At 42.9% G+C, this 18,673-nt stretch overlaps 2 protein-coding genes across 7 annotated transcripts; one reads left to right on the top strand and one right to left on the bottom strand.

Annotated features, from left to right (window-relative positions):
• On the bottom strand, positions 1-7,835 carry LOC127334763 (putative pentatricopeptide repeat-containing protein At5g37570). 5 transcript variants are annotated; one of them, XM_071826478.1, is made up of 4 exons: positions 5,741-7,835; positions 3,427-3,651; positions 1,071-1,220; positions 1-172 (listed from the first exon to the last, which is right to left on the bottom strand). In XM_071826478.1, exon 1 carries the CDS (start codon positions 7,769-7,771, stop codon positions 6,125-6,127), a length of 1,647 nt encoding a protein of 548 aa, XP_071682579.1. In that variant the 5' UTR covers positions 7,772-7,835; the 3' UTR covers positions 1-172; positions 1,071-1,220; positions 3,427-3,651; positions 5,741-6,124. The 5 variants fall into 5 exon arrangements, with proteins under 5 accessions (XP_071682579.1, XP_071682581.1, XP_071682580.1 ...); XM_071826480.1 differs by having other exon boundaries at positions 3,550-3,651; XM_071826479.1 differs by having other exon boundaries at positions 3,427-3,637.
• Positions 7,836-10,958: 3,123 nt separating this feature from the next.
• LOC127334762 (uncharacterized) lies at positions 10,959-18,422 on the top strand. 2 transcript variants are annotated; one of them, XM_051361291.2, is made up of 15 exons: positions 10,959-11,466; positions 12,479-12,663; positions 12,763-12,924; positions 13,020-13,159; positions 13,251-13,547; positions 13,716-13,855; positions 16,408-16,472; positions 16,589-16,657; positions 16,753-16,926; positions 17,006-17,136; positions 17,305-17,589; positions 17,701-17,843; positions 17,926-17,976; positions 18,059-18,121; positions 18,190-18,422. In XM_051361291.2, coding segments are annotated over exons 1-15 (1,986 nt in total). In that variant the 5' UTR covers positions 10,959-11,464; the 3' UTR covers positions 18,269-18,422. The 2 variants fall into 2 exon arrangements, with proteins under 2 accessions (XP_051217251.1, XP_051217249.1); XM_051361289.2 differs by having other exon boundaries at positions 12,763-12,933.
• The last annotated feature ends 251 nt before the right edge of the window (positions 18,423-18,673 follow it).

The raw sequence follows: 18,673 nt of genomic DNA, 5'->3' as shown, positions 1-18,673 counted from the left end.
TTTCTTGCAAAACCATTTCTAGTAAAACCGAAAATTAATAGATATTTGAAGTATCACTGGCTCACAACAGTTGTACTATGCAGAAATTTATCTTGGATCGTAAGCACTAATTTGGCACTTGGCTAGACAAAGATGATATATGGTCCGTGGCCTGATATGCTACCTTAAAATCCTGAAAGGGAAAAGAAGCAGAAAAATGAATTAGTAAACTCATGACTGAGTTACTGCTTTATAAAGTACTCTGCAATTTATCGATTCAACAAATCAAAAAATGAAGATTTGAGCGCTCACGCTAAAAGAATACACACTTGGACATACGGAGAACTATTATGACTATTACTGACATGTTTCGTGAGTGAAAAGAAAGAGTGGGTAAGGAGTAACTACAGAAATAATCTTCCCAATCAGCCATATACCGTGGGCCATTATTTTGCCATGTCTTCTCTTGTTGCATTGGAAGAATAAAAAATAGATCATCCCACCCACGAAGGGAACATCCCCTTATTATTTTAACCATGCTGTTAGCATGGGGTTTAAGTGCCACGGTTCTCTCTAAACCCCAGGTTCATATTGGTTAAGGCCAAATATCATATCCTAATCATAATTAAAGGGAACCTTTATAGCATTAATGCTACAGGAGTGAGTCAAACACCTAATCTCTGCTCACACGCACGAGCGTATGCAACTAACTATGCATTAAGCTATAGGATTTGTTTAACGCTAATTCAAAGAGAGTGGACTTAGAGTGCAGGCATCGCATTAAACTTTGTTACGCAAAGTTTAGCTCCTTTTAATGCTAGTACGAACTCGGGAGTAAACTACCGACACGTTGCGAGAGGAAAACTACTAGCCCAATTGATTTGAAGATACTACTCCAAACTTCATAGCCTAACCTCGATAAAGATAACCTAAAGATTTGAACCTCATAATACCCCCATAAGTATCATACTCAAGAGTCCAGTCCTAATGTCAAACCCTTTGGACTACTCTAGATCTTTATTCATTCTTTATTCACTGTACGTACTAATCAGCTTATGTACTCCTATTTTATATGCTTACTGAACATTTACCTCAATGCATCTCTTCTGTGTTCTGAACTGAAGCTTCTTTCTGGCAGATATCAGTAAAAACATTAATGCACCATGTTACTGATAGATATGCAGTAAGAGGACATTGGATGTTAAGGCATTCCTAAGTGGTCAAGCTCCTCAAAATCCAACCTGTACGGAAACCCCATTTGTTAATCTTATTTGTTAAGGAATTCAAATTTATACATGACATTATTCTTAGTAAAAATAACTCCATTATTCTCCCTAACAAAATCAAGTACGTAGCATATATTTAGTTGCACCTCCTATCGTGCTGATAGTTTCGACACGATATCATTCCAGGATTCAGTTCGTGCATGATAATGTTAGCCACGTGCTGCAACATGAACACAGTAGACACAGGCGCTCGTGCACACGCCCACCTAAAGACATAGTGCTGCAATGCACACATCCCACGAAGAATCTAACATAGACCAACCAGATAGCCAGAGAATTTAATGGCATTATTTATATATTTCCCAAATTGTCGTTACTCTTGTAGGCTAGTACTAGCTAGTACAAATATCATAAGCGAGATGTTTGAATCATATTGTGGTTTAATTAAGAACAAGTTCACTGACCTGGGATAGCGTTGTTGATGCAGCAGCAAGTTATTAATACACCTAGGGTCGACATGGTTATAAGTTTGTCTGCCATAAACGGAGCCTAATGGTAGAGGTGCTCCAACAGGGTAGGTGATTGGATGAGGTCTATATACCTAGGCGGGCACATGTAAACACTAAACTTGGAGAGAGGTATCATGTATCTATGAATGTACTATATCCTTTCTATAATCAGAAAAGACAGAAGATCATGACTCAGCCAATGATCCCACTACATCGTCATACCCAGATCTTATGTAAATCGTGATATACATATGATTATGAAGAATTGGAGATACAAGAATAATCAATGATACAGTGCAACATAGTGCCTATTCATGCTCTTAACTACAGGCCGACACTGTATTTTCTAACAAGAAGTCTCAAAACCATAGTGCAAATTCATGGTCTCAATAGTCAACAACTGTGTATAATAATCCTGAGAGAAGGTGGCCATTTCCTAGCTGGTTTAGCTCCATCTTATTTTTTAAGCAATTATCTCTCCCAACAATATCCACTGATTTACTGACATGCATATCTATCTGAGGAATTATCATCCTAGTTCTGTATGCTAGGGGAAATAACTAACATGGATTTACAAAGTTAAAAACTACTATCAACTTCAACATTTCTCAACCATATGATGCAGGACCACAGAGCCATGTGTAGGAACTTCACATGCAGATTCAATGGCCAGAGGGCCTACAGAAGGTAATCCACTTGATTCCATGCAGGAAACGGTCTAATCACTTTCTTTAAGACTAGGATGAGGAACATATGATTTAATAAGTGTGGGACATGTTTCTGACATACTGTTTCTACAACCAGCAATAACGAAATTTCCAAATTCAAGCATTCGAAAGCACCTTTCATCAAGCTAAAAGTAAAACAGCAAGTTTGCATCAATTGAGATCTGAGAAACTGCTTGAAATTTAAGTATAGTAACTAAAGCATATCCTTCTGGATTCCATCAAGTGAGACAAAATTAAGTTATCTAGGTTTATATAATATACTTCCGTGCCTGCCATATGCAACAACAGTTCAAAAACCCTATTCCGGACCTGAAACAGTGTGACCATTATGAGGGAAGTGTAGATCTACCCAAATTTCGAAACATGACTGTTTTTCTCAAGATTTCTACAAAAATAAACTGAATAATGGTTGGCACTGTGAGTCTGTGACTAGAGAACCTTTCAAACCTATTTCACTTGTTTACTTTAGCCTTACTATCAAGCATTAACAGAGTCATCGATGGAGTTAATGTGTAAGGGCATAACAAAGGTATTATATTAAGTATGATAACAGGGCTTTATCAATTTTTTTATTTATGCTAAATTTTGTCTTAAAATTGAGGCCCAGTTTGCAATTGCTGAACTGTGTTGTACTGAATTTATTTTTTACAATCTGCCACGGAAAAATAGACAGGAAAGCATGAAAAATCTGGTTGGTCAAACAGTGAAATGGACAAAAGCTAGTTGGATAAACTGGATTATCATAATCAACCTCAATGCAATCGCAGCCTAAATGTATGAATGCCACTCTCTTAAGATTTGTTAAAATAGCGCATAGCTGCAACATTTGCAATGATATTCATGTAATTATCAACATATCGAACTACACCTTTGTAAGACTTATATTCTACAGCAAAACATGGCAGGTCATGCAGGCATTATGAATAATTGAAATAACAGATACATATTTCCAAATTCATGCACATTAATCCAAAGAAGAAATACCTGTGAATAAAGGTCCCCCATTCACATATCGATGAGATTAGAGCATGTGTCATGGAGAAGTATCAACAACTGGGCGTGCAACGTGTCCTCTACGTAACTTTACAAGGTGAAGCTGAAAAGTACCTTCATATCAAATGCCAACACTTTGTATCTTGAATTCTTGATCAGGGCATTATTGTGCAATACTACATGGGTCCTTCACACACAGTACCTGCAAATAACACACTGAGGCACATTCATGAAAGCAATTATTTAGTTGCAACATTTAGCTAGCAAGTACAACTGAACTCCGCAGTTAGCGCCTTCAGGAAATATAGTTGAGGCAATGATGCTTAGAAACTTTACTCCACAAAACTGATGAAGAGATGCTCATTTGACAGATGGTGGCACTGAAAACTCAGCCCTACATGAGGGGTGGTAACAAGGCTTACAGAGCATTTTTTCGTTTTTGCAAGGAAAAGAGGGCTTTCTATTAGTTCCTAACGCCAGGCATCTCCCTTAAAAAAAGATCTATATAAAAGGCCAACAGAGCTTGAATAACTAGATGGAGCATTTAACATGGTGCATCTCAAAGTTACACCAGTATGGAAATATATGTATGGATGTCTCAGATGAAACTAAAAAGAACCCCTTCCCAAGTAATAGAAGCGGATCTAAGAGAATTCTACCAAAGTATCAACTAAAGTTACCGCCAGTTTACACAAAGTCCCATTAAAAAGGATCCCTTCCCCATTAAACTTGGCATCCAGTTCACCTAAGACATTAGGATACTCAAATAAAAACAGATGTGAGAGACATTTATTACCAAAGTATTAACGGAAGTTACCGCCATTTTACATAGCAAGGCAGATTTTTTTATGAGTCTGGGTAAGATCAGAGGTTCGGTTTGCTTCTGCCACACAAGAAACCACAAGCATAGCTGTAAAACCACCTAAACCTCACCAGCTAACTATTTGAAACCGTCAGTTGGTTCCACAAGTGCTCTTCACTGATGTGGCGGTTACATGAAAACGTTTTCATTGATATGGCACTTACATGAACAAGTGCTCATCCTCAGAACCATATTTTCTCGCTTTCTATATCTCCCTCCCCATCCCTGTCTTTGCATCCACCATGGTAAAGTGTGTGCCAGTTTGTGGCCCCAGAGGTGACGCCGGCACAACCAGCGTTGATCCCTCTACCATCCTCGCCCTAGCCTCCACTGAGCTAATCCACAGCCATATGGGCGACACTTCACCACAAGGGCGAGGAAGCTGCATGCCAACAAATTCGCCATTGTGTGCCTGTTCCAGGAGACCACCTCTGCCTCCACAACCCTAATCTCGCCATGAGGTAGACCCCATCCCTTGGGGTCTGACAGTGGCTTAGACATGGTGTTGTGGGTGTCCAGATGCAATGCGAGGGACATGGGCCGGGGTTCATCTGGGACAACAGTGGACATAGTGAAGCTCCAAAATCAAGTCCATGTAAACGACACAGCAGAACGAGGAGCAGCCGGTCATGGAAAAAAAAAACACAATGGGCATAGCCATAAAGACTTTAAGAGCAAAAATCGTTCTGCACAGTTCCTGTTGTGGGAGTCTGCTCTTAGGTGCTCCGTGCTAAGCTTGAGAATAACTTGGAGCTCCTCCTCAAAGAGTGCAGGAGCAAGGGCAGAGTGAGTTTGAGTACAAGGACAAGGCATGGCAGACAGGGAGGAACAGAGGACAAAGAAGAATATTGCAAGGTAGCTAGTGAAGCACTGATAGCCATTTCATATTATTTTTTGTTTGGCTTTTTAATATAATCTGATGGTGATGGAGCATACAGCTGACACCAACATCAGTCGAAACAACTCTGGAATCGGTCGAAGGAGTGAAGCCAGCGTTTTGATAGTTAAAAGGTGTGTTTTAGATGATTTGGGGGGACCTAGGTAATATTAAGAGTTAAAAGATAGCCAATCCGTGCATTCACATTGTGCAGGAAAAGGGAATTTTTCACATTCTAAAAGTTGTGTAAAGACTATACTGATATGTTGTTCAAAATATGTATATTAGTAAAAACAAATATAAAAAAATATACCATTTTATGTAAGAAGTTTTTTATACTTGAAATATTTGTGAAACATATGATTTCAATTCATCAAAGTTATAGCTTTCATCTACATTGCAACTACAGACATAACCGCACTACCTTGTATGCTGGAAGCAGGAGTTCGGTAGTAAATAGTAATCACATAGGACAGTCGTATTAGCAGCAGTGCATCACACTAATTGGATATCATAATTGGCAGTAAAGAAGATTAAGGAATGACTCGGTGTGAAAGAATACTCACAGGACTTCATCTCATCAGAGGTGGATGATATCTCACCAGCAATCAAATAATCCTCTGGTTCTGAACACGGGGCAATGTCAGCAATAAGTAGAAGCACTATGCAGAAGTGAACATTCTACCTAGGATGGCTTCATGCCTCTGATTAACCTGAGACAGGTCATAAACTACCGTGTCATCTAAGTCAGAAGGGAGCCATCTTCTACCGTAAACATCTTCTATTTGAGTGTAAACCAGATGATCTAAGCCATCACGAGTCAACAATGAAAAACACACATGTTGTCTTTTTCCACATTCACAACAGAGGCCTATTATTCTAGTCAACTTTCCTATAAGTTCCAGCACAGCTAAGGCAAGGCAAATGCATCAATCTTCTCGCCTAATGCTTCACTGGAGAACAAGGGTTCGACCTGCTATTTTCGTGATCCCTTTTCCAGTCATTTCAGCTCTAACTTGAGAAACATCCACCCATCTGTCAATGTTAGCATAAATATTTGACAGGGAGACATAATTCCCAGCATTATCGGGTTCAACTTCAAAGAGCTTCTGCGCTGCAATTTTCCCAAGTTCAACATCGCCATGGAGTATGCATCCACCCAACAATGCACCCCATGATCCCGGATGAGGTTTTCCAGGCATCGACTTGATAATCTCATATGCATCTCTCAGCATCCCAAAACGTCCAAGAAGACTTACAAGGCAAGCATAGTGATCGCCGCATGGCACAATCAAGTACTCATTCTTCATCATGCCAAAGTACTTCTTCCCTTCTTCAACCAGGCCAGCATGATTGCAAGCTGTCAGAACAACTGTAAACACCGCATTATCTGGAGAGAGGCCCTCCAAGAGCATCCTAGAGAAAAGCTCCACAGCCTTGTTAGCTGAACCATGGAGGCAATGACCTTGCATCATTGAACAGTACGAGAACACATCTCGAACCGGCATAGACTCAAACAAAACAGTAGCCCTCTCCATGTTCCCGCACTTTGCGTTCATGTTCACGAGACCAGCCAACACATGGGCATTGCTCATATCTATAGAATAGCGCATGACGTAACCCTCAATCCATTTGGCTAGCATGATGTTACCCAGCTGGGAGCATGCTGTCATGAGAGCAACGATAACAAGCTCATCTGGGCATATGTCTTTCTTGCGGAACTGGTTGAAAATCCTTAAAGCCTCTCGAGGGTAACCATTCTGCGCATAGCCTGATATCATCGCTGACCACGCGAACACATCCCGGTCCTGCAACTTATCGAACAGCAGCTTGGCACCTTGCATATTCCCTGCCTTTGCGTACCCTCCAATCAGCGATGTGTGTGCCGCAGCAGTTCTTTGGGGCATTTCTTCGAACAGCCTCCTTGCACTGTCCAGGTCCCCGCACTTGACATACCCGTGTACCATGGCGTTCCAATGGACCACGTTCCTGTGCGGTATCCGATCGAAACACTCGCGGGCGGATAAGATGTCACCGCAGTCGACGTAGACCATGATGATGGAGGTCCAGGAAACCTCGCTGGCGACGATCATTGAGTCGAACAGCGCCCGGGCTGCTCCGGCGGCGCTGCACCTCCCGTAGAACTGGATGAGCGCCGTGCGGACGAAGAGGTCGGTGTCGACGCCGAGGCGTATGGCCGCGGCGTGCAGTGCGGAGCCGGTGTGTAGGCATGGCACGCGGGCGCACGCGCGGAGGAGGGAAGGGAAAGAGAAGGCGTCGGGGGAGGCGTTGCGGCGGATCAGACCGAACTGCGCGAGAGCGGCGTGGAGCGGGGAGTGGCGGGAGAGCGAGGAGAGCAGGGTGTTGCGGAGGCTGAGCGGGACGGCGTGGGGAGGGAGAGCGGAGAGGAGGGAGTCGGCGACGGAGGGGCAGGCGAGGGCGTCGCAGGCGGCGGCGAAGCGCGCGAGCAGGGCGTGCTGGTTGTGGAGGCCGAGGCGGACGATGCGGGCGTGGAGCTGGGCGAGGCAGCGCGGTGTGCGGCAGCGGCCGAGGAGGGTGGCGACCGGCGGGGATGGGCGGCTGGCGGCGAGTCTCATGCGGCTGCTCCGGCGAGTGGGCAGGCGGCTGGGGTGCTGGCATTTGGAGCTGCCTTTTTTTGGGGGGCCTGGAAGTGTTGATTTCGGCCTTTTAACTGGAAATTTTAAAAGGGAGGCCTAAGCTACACCTAGCCCTTTTTGAAATAAAATTTTAGAGATAGCCAATGATGTATACTATAATGGTGCAAAATCTCAACTCAAAATCCCTCCGGTTCATATTAATTGACTCTAATATAGATGTATCTAGACACATTTTAGTTCTAGATACATCCATATTGAACTCAATTAATATGAATCGGAGGGAGTACTTCATATTCTAGACTACATAAAAAAGATAAATTCTGATAAATTTTATACTATAGTAAATATAGTGCATATTTCAAGACTATAAAATTTATCAGATTTTGTTAATTTTATGTAGCCTAGAATTCATATTTGTTTGCATTAAGATTTTACACCAACGTAGCATACATTATTAGTAACCCCTAGTTTTTTGTTCCAAATTTTCTTTAAAACTCTAAAACCACTTTGCAGCGCGTTTCATCGTAGTATAGCACGCGTCGCCGATTTCTACTTCATTGGCAGCGCTAAAAAGCGGTGCACCAAAAATAGGAAAAGTTGCCCCAGTAGGCACGCTAAAATGCAGCGCGCTAGCACCGGCGTAAACATGTTTCACAAGAAACTTAAATACCCGAGCCTACATCCACGAAAAGTTCCGTCGCGGTCGTCATTGCCCACCCTAGCTCGGGAGGGTTCTGAAGCTCTTCCCAGCACCCTGCCGGGGAGGGAGATCATCACCATAGGCCTCTACATCGCCATGCCCGCCTCCGAAGTGATGCGTGAGTAGTTCATATCTGGACTCCGGATCTATAGCAGTAGCTAGATGGTTGTCTTCTCTAATTTATGCTTCATGTTTAGATCTTGTGAACTGTCTATCATGATCAAGATCATCTTTATGTAATGCTACATGTTGTGTTTGCTGAGATCCGATGAATATTGAATACTATGGTTGGGATCGATTATATACTTGTCATATGTTATTTGTGATCTTGCATGCTCTTCGTTGCTAGTAGATGCTTTGGCCTAGTATGTGCTTGTGACTCCAAGAGGGAGTACTTATGCTCGATAGTGGGTTCATGCCTCTAGTAATCTGGAAGAGTGTCAATAACTTCTAAGATTGTAGATGTGCTATTGCTACTAGGGAGAAAACAACAATGCTTTGTCAAAGGATAATTCTATTGTTTACTTTACACACATTGCTTAATGCGATAATTTGTTGCTTGCAACTAAATACTGGAAGGGGTTCGGATGATAACCTGAAGGTGGATTATTAGTCATAGACGCAGTTGGATTACAGTCTATGTATTATGTTGTAATGCTCAAATGAATCTCATAGTAATCATCTTGTCATGTATGGTCTTTATTCTATCAATTGTCCAGCTGTAATTTGTTCACCCAGTATGTTATTTATCTTTATGGAGAGACATCTCTAGTGAACTGTGGACCTCAGTTCTTTATTTTAAACTGATAAAATCATCATGTTCTGTTTACTTACTGCAAGCACTGTTCTCTTTAATTTACACTGCAAACAAACATCTTTTTCCGGGAGTGGTGTTTTGGCACATGGGATCATATGATCTCTTTATTTTAAAATGCATCTTAGATACATTTTGAAACATCAAAAAAATTTGAAACAAAAATTTGGCATGAACATCTTCACATGCTACATGTCTACAAAGTTGTTTCGTCAAAATTCGACTTGTCTTGTGGCGTGTGTAAAAAAGACAAAATTCAGTGCTTAAAATAAAGCTTGTTACAACATAAATTTTCTCTTTTTTATATAGATCACAAAAAATATCGGTTTTTCTCGAAACTTGGCGTATGAACATATATTGTGGAGATCTAGAGGCAGATTTTTTTGTCAAATTTTTTTGGCACTTCAAAATATATTTCTTGGTAGAGGGAGCATATGCACCCGGGAACCAAATTGAATTTCCGTCTTTTTCCACACTATACAGTTAATTATTTGTTTTCAGCAAAACTGGTGAGATTGACAACCTCACTGTAAGTTGGAGCAAAGTATTTTGGTTATGTTGTGTACAGGTTCCACGTTGTTGCTGACGCCGGTAGTGCGCCCTGCCACAAGTCAGCTAGCAACACCTTCAGAAGTCACGTTTTTCTTCTACTGATCGATTAAACATTGGTTTCTTACTGAGGAAAAAATTGCTACTGTGCTCATCATACATTTCTCTTGGGGTTCCCCAATGGTGTGCAATCTGGACTCATCAATGTGCCCGGGAAAAAGAGGCGTGACGGCTCGCTCGCGACGACCTTGGGGAAGCTTTATCGAGGCGCGACGCCGGCGGATCTACTGCGGGAGTGGGGAGAGAAGCACCGCCGCGAATGAATCGGTGTGTATGCGGCGGCGGAATCGCACTGCTATGGGGAAGGAGAAGCGCAGGTGCGGGTGAAGTTTCATCGCGGAGGTTGGATGTTTGCGCGCGAGCCACAATGATAGCCCGCGCTCGACCAAAAGCGCTATTTTTGGGGCGTTGGAGGGCGCAGAATGCGTGCGCGAGTTTTAGAGTGCACGCAACTTTTGGCACATCTGCTGGAGGCACAAATCAGCCGCTCGCGTGGTATATCAACGGTTATTTTAGCGCGGGCGCGATATATCGCCACTACTGGAGATGCTCTAAGGGCATCGCCACTACTCTCCTCATTCCACCCCCTTTGATTTTGCCTCTCACCCTCTCTCCCTCACACATGGTTTCAAAATATTGGAATGTGCATACGATGTTTGAGATCTCCATCATACACACATTGTTGCGATGTCCAAATCTTTCTTCCTCCGCTAGTTTCATGGATCAGAGTCCGGGAGACATTGTCTACACCGAACACATGTGGAACTGCAGAAATGTTGCCGGTTGTAGCACTCCATCGCTTATAGCCTTATAGGTGTGAACGTCCTTGAGATCAGCATCTCCATATGACTACATCAACAATGTTCATTGGAACGTTTGCTTTTGGTCTTCAAATGTATGAACACTTAATTTTAGCCAGTTTTCCTCATAAATAACCCATCTATTTTTCTCCTGGCAAAACTTTTGCCTTGTTTCAAAGAAAAAAGTTGAAGGTTTAAAATATTTTTTAATGCGTACCCACGCAACGGGTTGGCCCACCATCCTCCCGTGGTGACCAAACTCATCGGAGAAAACGAAGGCGATGAGCTTGGCGAGGAATGTATCTCACCGGAGATGAAGGAAAACCTTGGGGTTCTAGGGTGGGTAGGGTGGTCGACGACTTAGGTTCTGGTGATGGTGCGGGTACCTCGCCGGAACTGCAGAAGATGGGGGAGATTTAGAGGGAAGGCTGGACGGCGGTGGCCGCGGCTCAGTCAGAGCGGGGCGGCGAGGCGGGACGGGGAGCGCCGCCGGCCGCAGGAGGCGTGAGCAGGCGGTTGCGGCCGGCGGCAGGGGCGGGAGGCGAGCAGCAGCGATGGCGCGGAGGAGTTGGTGTTGGGCACGATGCGGAGGTGGGTCGGCCCATATGCTATTTTCTTGACGCGTCGGTGTGCTCGATGGCGGTTGAAGCGCTGATTAGGATTTAGGAGGATCCCCTAACCCTAAGTCCCCGATTCGGCCGCTCTATCTCGCCGGCACCCTTCACAGATCTGACCCCGGCGGAATTGGGATGTAAGACTATTCTAGTCCTCCTTCAGTCGATTATTATCCGATTATCCCTGTGACTCCAAAGATTGTGCTCTTCCTCTTTGATTGATCCAAGTAAAACCCATGTACTCCTACATAGTACATTGTCCATCATCGTCCCCTCTAATCACAACCAAATTTTGGTAGAATTGTCAATCTGCAAATAACGTTCAACCTAGTCTCGACGCATTTGTTGGTGTTTGATTCTACCAACCATGCCTGTAGACAGGTCAAATTATTTTGTTTGTTTGGGCTTGCCCTGTCCATGATCCATCTTTTGGTAGATTCTTTTACCCACTCCATGTCCATCACAAATAGTTAGGGTCTATTGTGCTAGGAACTGGCTGGCTGCCAGTAATTCATACTCTTCCTGATTTCCCCATAAAACAAGGCGAGTTAAGATTTGATAAAACAACAGGTAGAGCGCACTTTACTATGTTGCTTTCCGAATGTGGCAGGTGAAAGTCTCCCAAGTTAGTGCTGAATGCAAGTAGTAATTAGAACTAGTACTTGTAAATTTATTATACAATTCTTCTCTCAATCCTATCATATAACTAAGTAGGTTATAAACAACAGCGGTAATTTGCTTCTAGAAATCTGCTAACCTAACAACTCTCGTACTTTCCTCTCTCGGGAGATTTTCTCAAACAAGCCCCTCTCCCATCCTTGTGCATTTGCTCTATTCGACTAGAACAATAATCCTAAAAGCAGGTGCTTTTGATTTTCTGCGCCGGTTAGATTGTGTGCCTAATGCATGCAAGCTGACCTCTAGTGAGTCTTGACTGTAGCATTGATTAGGGTAATTTGCTTAAATTCCAACTTCTTTCACAAGAAAGACAGCTAAAGTAGCGCTAGCAAAAAAGTACTTTGGAGAACATTGCACCTGAATATGATGCTCTGCTAAGCATTTCCGTCCCTTATTATTATTATTATTATTATTATTATTATTATTATTATTATTATTATTATTATTATTATTATTTTCATTTTGCTTCAGGACTGCAAAGAAGCATAAGGAGAACAGGGACCAAAGAGCCAGAGATGAAAAGAGTAGGCTGAGTGTCAAGATGCAGGCAGATGCAAGGGACGAAAGAGCGAATCGAAGAGAGAATCTGTCAAAAGTAAAACTGGTTTCAGGAGATACTTCTCCCAGAACACTCCGAATAAAACAAATGGCGGAACGTGAGTTAATTATCTCATGTTTACTGGTTCTTCTTTGCATTTATTGCACTATTATAGAGAACTAACAGTTGTCGTTTAATTACCATGTTTCTTATTTAGTCAACCGAATGTGGAAGAAGAACAGGAAAGATTTTTGTGAAAAGTATGGACATCCTGATCAGAAGTCGAACCGGAGTTTTGTAGAGAAACCATTTGGTTCTGCATATGTGGATTGTGATACTTCTTTGCCTTCCAATATTGTCTCGCTTGCTTTAGTTGATGGTAATTATGGTAAATGATGCTTCTTTATGCTTATGAATTTTCTATTCTGTATCTAATTACATCTAGTTTGTGATTTTAATGACTATCTTGTGCAGAAAACAAGATTTTGTTTGCATGCTCAGGAATAGCTATGGAACGTCTGCCAATGACGAATCCAGAAGTAACAATAGTTGTGACATCAAAGCGTTTGGTTGAAGAATTTAAGGAAATAAGAAACAGAGATGATAAAGTGAAGGTTGGTGCTGCTAATCATTGTGTTCCATTATCTTTGTTTTTCAAAGTAACTGATCATTCCATGAGCTGATGTACCACTCTTTTCACTATAGGTTGAAGTGCGTTTTCCTGGCAAAAAAAATATTTGCGTAGATGGGTTATTGGGACTATATGATAAATATATTGCTATTGTAACGTGCTTCTACTACTCAGATCCATGTAAGATACATGTGGATGAACACCAAATGTATAGAGATTTAAAACCAGAGTATTTGCGTCCTAATTCAGTAGAAGCTGTTGGGCGTGCGTTCAGCTTGGGCACTTTGATGTCTGCTAAGGGGCAGATTTATCTCCCAACTAGTGGGTCTCACGAAGGTCATCTGATGTACAGTAATTGTGCTATCACAGAGGTGAGCTGCTGTATTATTTCCTTAATTTTGGCATGATAAAAAAGTTGGAACATAATTTGTGTTGTAACCCCTGCCACTTTATTTGTGTCAGTTAAACTTTGTGCATTGATACTCTTTGTTGGGCTCGTTTTTTCCTTCATAATCCTTGCCGCTTTGTTTTGCTTCTAGGCTGGACTTGGAGGTCCAGTTGTGACTAAGGATGGACACTTTATTGGGTTGAACATTGATTGTGATACCAAGGACAATTCTACCTTGATCCTACCATGGGAGTTGCTTATGGAACGCTTTGTGTATTTTGAAAAGTACAGGTATGTCTCATGTGCTTGTATTTATTAGCTATATCTTACTGAATTTATGTATCTATATGTTGTAAGAGCATCTCCACCAGCAGCCCCCAAATAGGCGCTGGCAGGGGCGCCGGCACCTCCGTTTGGGGGGCGCCGGCAGTGCATCCTCCATTTGGGGAGGCTGCTCCCACACCGATGCCTCCGAAACGGCAGCCCCCAATTTTTTTCTTCTTTTTACAATATTTTGAAACAACATATCAATCACATTTTATTCATACAATCACACAAATAGATTTAAATTATTCATACAATCAATCAAACAAATATAATTAAATTATTCATACAATCAATCAAATAAATAATACTTCAATATTCATACAATCCAACAAATAAATAGTACTTAAATTATTCATAGAGGCAAATAAATAGAAATAAAATCATGCATTGTTGGCTGCTCCTCTCCTCGCCCACAAATGCGCAACTATATCCGCCTTCAGCTGTGCATGGACACCTCACCTGCATCTCGAATTTCATTGTGCATATGAAGAAAAGCAACAAATTCTTGGGGTACATGCTCTACCTCAGCTAGTGGCCCTTGATAATCAAATGGATGATCATCCTGCACAGGTGCGTCGCGCTCGCTCTCAATGATCATGTTGTGGATGATCACACAGACGTTCATCACCTCCCACATCTGTGCCTCAGACCAAGTGAGAGCAGGGTACCTGACAATGGCGAAACGCTGCTGAAGCACCCCAAAAGCACGCTCAACATCCTTGCGTGCTGCTTCATGGCATGTTGCAAAATAGGCTTCCATCTCGTTTGATGGAGAGGGAATTTTCTTCACAAATGTAGCATACGTCGGGTAGATACCATCAGCTAGATAGTACCCCTTGTTGTATGCGTGGCCGTTTACCTCAAAGTTCACGGCAGGAGCTTGTCCCTCAGCTAGCCTGGTAAACACGGAGAGTGCTGCAGCACGTTGATATCATTGTTTGTTCCTGCCATGCCATGCCAAATCCAAAGCTCATGGTCTGCCACAGCCTCAAGAATGACACCAGTATGCCCCTTGTAGATCCCCTGCCAAGCAAAAGGCCAATTCTTCCAGCCCCAGTGCATACCCAGGAAACCCTCTTGCTGCATTCTTTTGCAGGATCCGAGCTGTATCATCTTCTCTTGGTGCTCTCAAATAGTCTTTAGCAAACACCGCTATGACGGCTTGGCAGAACTGTAGAGAGTCTCTGTACATGTCGACTCTGCCATCCGTAGGTAGTCGTTGGCTGTATATGGAGGAGCTCCGTATGCAAGACAGCGCATTGCAGCAGTGCACTTCTGAATTGAGGTGAAGCCCCACAAACCTGTGCAATCTTTCTTGGCCATGAAGTACTTGTCGTACTCCTTGATGCCGTGGACAATCTTCAAGAACGATTCCTTGTTCATCCTAAACCGGCGCCGAAATTCCTTCGGCGAATGAGTCGCGTTGTCGTTGAAGTAGTCGGCATCAAGCAGCATTGCGCCGGCTTCACGATGCCGGTTGATGTTCCTCCTCTTGCCTGGCTTTGAGCCGCCGCGCCGAGGCACGAAGAAGAAAGGCTGGCGAACGCGCAGCATGTTCGTCAGAATCAGTTGCTGTTGTTGCCGCCGAACAACCTGAGCGTTCTGCTCCTCCGTGAACAATCGGGGCTGTCCATCATCTCGTCGTCGCTGTCCATCGCGGCAATAGGAAGAACACCTTGCGGGCGGGGCGATACTATCGCGGTGGCGGGGAGCTCTGTTTCGAGCGAAACAGCGGCCGCCGGTCAAGGGGGTGGCGGCCGTGTCGATGGACGGTGGTTCCTAGACAGTCGGCGGTGTCTATTGCAAGCAGGGGGGCCGCGGCGGCGACGGCGACGGTGGCGATCTAGAGGGGTGGGAGTCGGCTCGGGCGTGTGTAGGAGGTGGAAAATCGGTGTCTGGCTGCCAGGCGGAGCCCACGCTCGTTTTCAGATGTGCCGCGAGGTGCCGGCATGCCCGATTCGCGCCCTTGGCGAAGGGGCCGGCACGGGGTTGCCGGCGATTCTATTGGGCTCCAAAATTGGCCGACGCCGTTTGGGACGCACCGGTGCGAGCCCATTTTCGCTGCCGGCCCCCAAAATGCTATCGGGGGCGCCGGTGAAGATGCTCTAAGGGAGTCAATTTTTTGATACAAGCGTTGGTTCCTTAGGAGTTATCACACAGTAATCTGTGCATTAATAACTATTTGGTTCTTTCTATCTCTAGCTGGTGTACAACATCTCATGTTACTAATTTAGAGCTTTCGCTTCATTGTTGAAGATAGTATATATTCCCTTACTTTAAATGAGGAAGATATATAAGCCATTTTTCTCAGATAAAACATGGACATGTGATCTGCTCTATCCTCTCACTTCTTTTGTTTAATATAGGTGTAGGCCTGATTACCTGTCTTTCTTAAATCCTCATTTTGTTCTGTTCTACTTGGCTCATGTGTTGGTTTAGTTGTTGTGTTGTTGACCTAGTACTTCCTGTATTTACTTATCATGACTACTCAGTACTCATACATTGTATTATTGCAGCCCGAATTCTACCAACTACCGTGAATATACCTTGCCTAAAGATTTATTCAGCGTAGTCCCACCAGGTGTGAATCATTGTTCTATATTGATGTTACATGTTGATCATTATACACAGAATGTCATTTGGATTTAGTCATACACATCATCTGACTACTAATACTGGTCGCTTTAATTGCATCAGGACATTGGAATACTGTCAAGTATCTAACATCCATGGGATATCCTGAGCCACCACCACTCGTGCTTGAGAGTAAGTCATTGCTTCCTATAGTGCTGACTTCTGCATTCGATAACTTTTTTTAGCTACCTCTGTGACACTACTTTTGTAATTGTTCCTATAAGCAGCCGGTGGGAAATTGTGTGATAAATTTGAAGAGGATTTTGGTGATTTATATGGTTACAAGGGCTTAGATTACAATGTCTGGTGTCGTGGTACTGAGGAACCGGTATTTTCTAAACTCCGGACAGAAGTTCTACGAAAACTATGCCGTCGTGTTGTTTTGCTTACTTCATTCGATGGTAATTTTACAGTTCTACACTAGTTAGTTTTTCATATACATTGTTTGCACTGAATAATGGCCAAAGTTGTGATGTGTAGGAGACATGAGATCTTTTGCATGCACAGGCTACATTATAAAGTGGCATAAAAAAGGCACGCCCGTTATTCTGACCTCGGCCAGTTTGATTAGAAGTTTGAATAATGAAGACACGATTGATGAGAAGTTGAAGGTTGCTGCTCCTAATTATTTTTTGTCCTCTTAAGTTTAATGATGGTATTTGAGCTTACTTTACTGTTGCAGATTGATGTGTTTCTCCCACCAAATCAGCTGCTCCTAATTATTTTTCTTGCCCTCTAAGTTAGTTAATGGTTAATTAAGCTTACTTTACTGTTTGCAGATTGCTGTTTTTCTCCCACCAAATCAGCATGCTACTGGAACGTTGGAACTGTACCATTTAGATTATAACATTGCTGTAATCAGTGTTCAGAAACGTCTGCATTGTGTTCACCCGGAGAATATTTTCCACGAAGAAAAGAGACGCAAAAAGGTAGTAGCTTTAGGGCGTGAGGTTAAGGATGGATTATTAATGGGGACAATTGGTGTAGTGGCTAAGCTGCCTATGGATGGACCTAGCAAGCTTAACTGCAAAGACCTTAAGCTGTCTACTTGTAAAATCAAGAAGGTACACTGTTGAAGATCAGTGACTATCCTCTATAATCTATTACAGTACCACATTTACCAAGTTGTCATCTCTACCTACAACGTAACATCTTCATTTTATTTTTTGTACTAGGCTGGGATTGGTGGTCCACTAGTTAATTTTATTGATGGAAGTTATGCTGGCATGAACTTCTACGACAGAACTACGAAAACCCCTTATTTGCCCAGGCATATCATTGCAAAAGTTCTAAGTGTAACTGATCTCCCATCACAAATGTACTTACTTTTTCTGATCTGTTCTTATTATGTAGGCATATACTTATCAATTGTCCTCACATTGTTCTTTTCTTAATGGCAGAAAAGGAATGAGTCAGCCCACAAACATAACTAATGTATCTGTTAAAAAAAGGTATTCTTGCTGTTTCACAGTCCAAATTCATATACTAGTTATACAACATGAACTTGCATTGAGTAAACAATTTGGACCACAGAAGCCCTGTCAGAGGAAAGTACAAGCGCACAAGCAGATCGGGTACATCCATAGTTAAAAACAGGTATACTTGATGTTTCCCAGTCCGATTTCATATAACATGAACTTGCATTGAGATTTTTTTTGGAACAGGTGGCCTGTGCCTAAGCCATACTGGTACCATCCTCGATTTGATGTCTCCGAGCCAGCTTGGTGGAAGGAACCCCAGTAAAACGTCATCAGTAATGTTGTAGTGCTATTGTCTACCTATCGTTGTCCATGGTTCAGATCATATGGTTGCAATTATTTAACGGACCTGTAGTGCTGTTCATGTAAGATTAAGCTGGGCTGATGTTACTATGTAGACTTTGCTGCGTTATATCGTTCGTGCCTGTCAAATTGGTTCCTTGCTGCTTTTCTGTTCAAAGCTGGCAATTAGGGCCGTGAATGCAGCTGTGGGACAGGGCGCTACCATTTCTACTCATCAAGAAATATTTTAACGTACGTAAAGTGCGTTTGGCAATTAGGGCCGTGATTCGTGAATGCAGCTGTGGGACAGGACATCTAAGAATGGGAGTTAGTTTCCTGTTTATACGGTGGGTCGGCTCCTAAAATGCAAAAATTTATCTGGGTTCGC

The sequence above is a fragment of the Lolium perenne genome, chromosome 2 (assembly GCF_019359855.2).
Source record: "Lolium perenne isolate Kyuss_39 chromosome 2, Kyuss_2.0, whole genome shotgun sequence".
NCBI lineage: Eukaryota > Viridiplantae > Streptophyta > Magnoliopsida > Poales > Poaceae > Lolium > Lolium perenne.
This window is presented reverse-complemented; position numbering and strand designations above follow the sequence as displayed.